The sequence below is a fragment of the Trachymyrmex septentrionalis genome, unplaced genomic scaffold (assembly GCF_001594115.1).
Source record: "Trachymyrmex septentrionalis isolate Tsep2-gDNA-1 unplaced genomic scaffold, Tsep1.0 scaffold190, whole genome shotgun sequence".
Lineage (NCBI taxonomy): Eukaryota > Metazoa > Arthropoda > Insecta > Hymenoptera > Formicidae > Trachymyrmex > Trachymyrmex septentrionalis.
Window position 1 is genome coordinate 308,083 of NW_017305072.1, and position 6,291 is coordinate 314,373.

The 6,291-nt window shown below is 36.5% G+C and overlaps 1 protein-coding gene across 1 annotated transcript in view; it reads right to left on the minus strand.

The window, feature by feature from the left end:
- Window positions 1–2,647: 2,647 nt before the first annotated feature.
- The window catches only part of LOC108747044 (craniofacial development protein 2-like), a 41,153-nt gene continuing 37,509 nt past the window's right edge, over window positions 2,648–6,291 (minus strand). Inside the window, exon 6 of the mRNA XM_018484275.1 lies at window positions 2,648–3,685. Coding sequence (XP_018339777.1) covers window positions 2,648–3,685 — 1,038 coding nt within the window. The remainder of the gene's footprint in view (window positions 3,686–6,291) is intronic.

Below are 6,291 nucleotides of genomic sequence, written 5' to 3' on the forward strand. Positions count from 1 at the left end.
ATGACCTGACTTAACGCATCGTTCTGGAAGGAGAGTTGCAAAAAGGGGGCCTGACAAATTTCGAATAATTTCGACGCCCGGCTGAAGCAATGTCCAACCGAGTCAACAGTTTCCGGGCGTGATTGTTTGCGCAAATATCTCGACTGGACGTTGCTTTCGGGATGTATAAGAAACATCAAACAAAGTCTTCGTTGCAACATATACATATATGCAACAAATAATACATGCGTTGAAACACATATTTTGCAGTATAAATCTGTGAGAGGCTATCACTTAAGGTTTCTTTATTACAATATATGCGAGATTTTAATACACTATATCAGTGATAAAAGTATGAAGAGATAAAAAATATCTTAGAGATTAAGATAGAAATAATTATTTTATTATAGGTTTGAGAGGATTATACTGCAAGTGTCACAAATAGCATGTTTTTCATTGATATAAAAAATTAATTGTACAATACATAGTACATAATATATTTCAAATGTAAAGTTAGATTAATGATATGTATATGAAAAGTACGGAATATTCGAGGAGTATTCGAATTTTCGTTTTGATTTAAACTATATTTTTATTATTATTATTATTATTATTATTATTATTATTATTATTATTATTATTAGGCGTTAGGAACTCGAAAGCTCATTGCCGCAAATACCAAATCCCGCCACTGTTCCCGTCCCTGAGCCAGATCCCTCCATTTGTGACCCTCGTACCCCATTTCGTTAAGGTCCATTCTAATATTATCTTCCCATCTACGTCTTGGTCTACCCAATGGTCTTTTCCCATCCGGTTTACCAATTAGTACTTTATATGCAATTCGATTCTCATCCATACGCGCCGCGTGACCTGCCCATCTTAATCGACGCGATTTTATGACATTAATAATATCCGGACTATTATATAATTGATGTAATTCTGCGTTGTGTAATTTTCTCCATTCGCCCATTTCCTCATCGCGTTTTGCACCGATGATTTTTCGAAGTACTTTATTTTCGAAAACCCTAAATCTTTTCTCGTCTTGTAACGTAAGTGACCACGCTTCGCTGCCATAAAGGACTACCGGTAAAATAATCGTTCTGTAAATTCTAATTTTTAAGCGCCTAGACAATATCCGCGAACCGAGTAGTTTCTTAACCGAATAGAAGCACGCATTCCCCAAATTAATTCTTCTCTTGAGTTCTTCTCTTATTTCATTAGTTTGGTTTAAAATCGATCCTAAATACTTAAAATTGCTAACCCGTTCAAAAATTTTATCACAGACGACCAGGTTTCCGTTATTATGAATATTCTGAATTCTATCAGTGACCATATATTTAGTTTTTTCAACGTTTATTTGCAGCCCCAGTTCTTTCGTTTTATCTAATAGAATTTTAGCGTTATTTATTAGTGTTTCTTTATTATCTCCCAACAAAGCAATATCGTCCGCATATGTTAATATTTGTGTTGTACCGTTCAACTGCAAACCATCATTACTCTTCTGCATTTCTTTAATAGCATATTCCAATACTAGATTAAACAGAAGAGGTGACAATGCATCCCCCTGCTTTAATCCGCTATGAATATTAAAAGTTTCCGACATTTGATTACCTATTCTTACTCTACCTCTGGTATCTTTTAAACAAACTTGGACTAAGTTAGCCAATTTTTTGGGTATCCCCCACCGAGTTAAAATTTCATACATTTTCTCCCGTTTTATCGAATCATACGCTTTTTTAAAATCAATGTAAAGTTGATGTACCGATTGGTCGAATTCCCATTTTTTCTCCAAGATTTGCCGAATAGTAAAGATTTGGTCCGCAGTCGATCTATTTCTCCTAAAGCCGCATTGATGATCTCCAATTATCTCATCTGCATATGGTACAAGCCTCATTAATAAAATATTCGACAGAATTTTATAGCATGTAGGTAAAAGTGAGATACCCCGGTAATTATTACAACTCATTTTGTCCCCCTTTTTGAAAATCGGGATTATAATTGAATCTTTCCATTGTTCCGGCAATGCTTCTTTATTCCATATTAAGATAATTAATTTCTGAATTTCTTCTATCAATCTACTTCCCCCCCATTTAATCAGTTCCGCCGGAATCAAGTCATTACCCGGTGCTTTGTGATTTTTTAATTTTTTAATCGCGCTTTCTACTTCTGAAATTGTCGGTTCGTTAATCCTAGGTTCAGCCGTGTGATACTCAAAATTCTCTATTTCCCGGTCGTTTTCAGATTCGACATTCAATAACCGATCAAAATAATTTTTCCATGTGTTTAAAACTGCCGTTGTATCCGTAATTAAATTACCGTTCTCATCCTTCACCATTTCCGTCCTAACTTGGAATCCCTTTCTAAAATTATTTATCCCCATGTACATGCCTCGTACGTTACTGCTTTTACAATTTTCATCTATTTCTTCAATTTTACGTTTTAAGTATTGACGCTTCTTAATTTTAAACATATTATGAGCCTCTTGCCTAATATTAAGAAACTGATCCCGAGTTTCCTTCGTATTTTGAGCCAACCACGTGATACGCGCTTCGTTTCGTACTTTAACAATTTTTACGCATTCTTCGTCAAACCACGGCTTGTTTTTGTTCCTTTTACAAAAACCAACCGTGGCCTCCGCCGATTTTACTATCGCATCGCGTACGTTTTCTCAGTGTTTATCAACCGTGTTATCATCCGATTCATCTATTTCCTTTGAAGCCGCGAGTCTATTCGTTACTTCGACCGCGTATTTTATTCCGTTTTCTCCCTCGATCAAACCTTGTACATTTAGACGTTTAGTTCCAAACAACTGCCCGTTAGTTTTGTTTAGCGAAAGACGTTCCCTGATTTTGGCAATTACAAAGAGGTGATCCGAGTCGCAATCCGCCCCCCTATAAGACCTGACATCGAGTACGTTCGTGTGACGCCGTTTATCTGCAAGAACGTGATCAATTTGGTTACGCGTGCCTCCATCCGGGGAAATCCAAGTTTGTTTATGGATATTTTTGTGTTTAAAATACGTGCTTTTGACGATAAGATTTTTGCCGGTCGCAAAGTTAATTACCCTCACTCCGTTATCGTTACTTTCCTCATGCAAACTTTCGAGCCCGATCGTTGGTCTAAAAATGTCCTCTTTACCGATTTTCGCGTTAAAATCTCCCACGACTATTTTCATGTAATCGTTCGGTAATTGATCCACGAGGTGTTCGAGTTCTTCGTAGAACCCGTCTTTAATTTCGCCATCTTTATCTTCCGTCGGCGCGTGTACGTTGATTATCGCGATCTTGTACCATCGGCCCTGCACAACGAGCAATCCTAATCTTTCGTTTATAAATTTAATGTCTTTTACCGCGGATAAGATTTTCCTATTAATCATAAAACCGATGCCAAGACTATGGATCTCCGACCCTCCATAGTGAAGCGTGTACGAACCCGCATTAAGCGAACCCTCCCCGGCCCATCTTGTTTCTTGCAACGCGACGACTTCTACCCCGTACTTTTCGACCTCCCCGACCATCGATTGAAACGCCCCAGGTCTGTAAAGACTTCGGACGTTCCACGTACCCACTTTGATATCTCTCCCGTTTTTTGACTTTATGCGACATGAGTTCCCCGAGGTAGTCCCCACCCGGAGATCCGAACGGAGGACTAGTTTACCTCCGGAAAATTTTACCCCAGAAGAATCCATGACGAGCTTTGGTTGTTTCTAGATAAAGTTGTTTCACGGTGTGAGCCTATCAAACCCACGCCCAACCCCCCAAACAGGAGGACCATTTCCAATCGGCTGTCCGCGACTGCTTATTCAATTTATTCGCAGCTAACCTCTATCCTCAACCGAGATATAGAAAAAAAATATATATATTATATATAAATCACATAATTTATACGAAAATTGGACAAAACATTCTTAAACATTCTTAAACCGTATTAGTTCAAACTAGGATCATGCAACGGAATGTCACTCGGCCAATAAAATTAAAATTTTTATTGCAGTCTTCTTTTATGCTATTTTTATTAACGATGTAGTTATATGTGCCCTTTCTCATCCCATCGATATCTATATGCATACATATATAATAGCGACTTCTAGATTGTAAAACTTTGGTATTATAAAGATCACCGAGTGGCTTCCACTTATAGGATATTTATCGAGATATAAAAATACTTCGACCATATTTTGCTACTTTCTTGATATGTAAGATATTTTTCTGTTTAATCTCGTCCGTCGATTCGAAAGTGTGAATAAATTTTCGATTGATTGCATAATATTGTGTATCGCAATGATCGTAGATTCATAGTTTATTCGGTGATATTCGCTACCAAGATTTACGATAGACATTTTTATGTTCGCAACATCGATCGCGATAATTCACTGAATTCATGATGAATGCAATATGGTAAAATCTCACGTTACACGAAACACTGTAACAAATACTTGAGAAATATTTCGGCGAAATTTCAATCCGTTTACAATTCTTTTTATTAGTTTTATAACACAAAGTGGCTGTTATTTTATTTTAATAGCTTTCTATAAATGAATAATTTCCAAGAATAAAAAATTGTGTAAGTCAACATTTATAAATATTTGTGCTTCTCATTAAAATACGCGATCAAATTTCGACACATGTTGTAAAAAAGAAAGCGATTATTATAAGAAAACAGTCATTATTTTCACAAACATAAGTTATTTCTTTCTGCTTTAAAATACGTGCTACGTATATTTCTACGAATAATTACATGAACATGACGGACAATTGATCAAACGTCACGTAATTGATATAAATGGTAGCAGCGCAGAATAGATTCGCGATTAGTTTATTTATCACTACTGCTCTCTTGCAGCGCAAATCAGCTACCCTATTTAATTAACGACAATCGATCACGGTGTGTTTTTGCGACATGGCAATTTCTATGTGAAGCGCACGTTGCACAATTTCATTCGCCAGATTGTTAGCGGATCATCCGGACAGGAGCAGTGATCGTTATGTAGTCATTTCCGTTCTCACACTGGAAAAACGGTATAGAGTACGATATAGAAAAATATTGGATAATACAATGGAACGAACGATATAAATTTCTTATGATCTGAAAAAATGAAGAAATGTTGAATTTTTGAATTGATAGCTTTTGATAACTTTACCCGATATATGACAATAAAATTTTAAAATAATATAATTAATGAGAAATTTGAAATGTTTTTTTAATTGTTTTAATTTAGTGCTTATGTTTGTGTCTTATTAAATTATTACTTCTATATTTATTTTTATTTATTAATTATTTATTGATTATCGATTATATAATCATCCTTTGATTATTTTCCACATTTCTGAAAAAAATATCTGAGAAATAATGTTGACAGTCATCATTTTTTCTCTCGTTGGACTAGCAGTTTTTGAAGTAGGAAATAAAAGGATAGATAAGATATTTTGTTATTTCTCGAAATTGTTTGTATTAAAAACGAAAAGCGTTTAGAATATTTTGCGCGCTTAAATTTTGCAAAAACAAGAGTAAAAGTGAATTGTTTAATTCTCGTTTTTCTTCTAGAATATAAAATTCGTCCATGCTGCTGTTTGCAATTATAAGTTTGGCAACAATTATCTGTAAAAATTTAGTCTGAAAGAATTGCAGAATTAATTTATCCCACCTCTTTTCGTATCGTCATTTTTTTTCATAATGTGCGTGTGGTGAGAGAAAAAGAATAAAATTAGAATCTTTGGAAACGGAGTTTTTATTTTCATGTCGTCTCTTACTTTAATTTTATCTATGAAAATCTTTTCAATTTTATACTCAAACTAAAATTAGTGCATCCTCTCGCATATTGTTATTCTCATGAGCACCAGTACAGTGTAACAGCGGTGTCCAGTTTTCACTGAGTCGATAGCGGTTTATCTTTGCGCATATTGACTGACTCACGTATATACACGAGGAATACGGAGCGGTCTCTTCAAGAGAACACGACCCAAATGAAAAGCACGTGTATGTACGTGTACGCAGGTAGGTGTATATACAGGTGAGCCGCGAACCCGTGCTTGTAGCCCTTCGGGCTATGCACCGGCGCTCAATGCCGACCCGAAGGAGAATGAAGGATGAGGAGCGCGAAAAGGGAACGGGAGTAAGCCAGGGACCTCGTAAGACACGTGAAACTGACCAATAGATCCGGTTTAGCGAGTTTCCGGATTCCACGGGGTCATCGAGTGGGCCCCTCGGTTTGCGCAAGGAGAGTTATCCCCGTCACCGCTTCTCCTTCGGTTCCCTCGTTCACAGATCAGGGAGAGAGAGAGAGAGAGAGAGAGAGAGAGAGAGAGAGAGAGA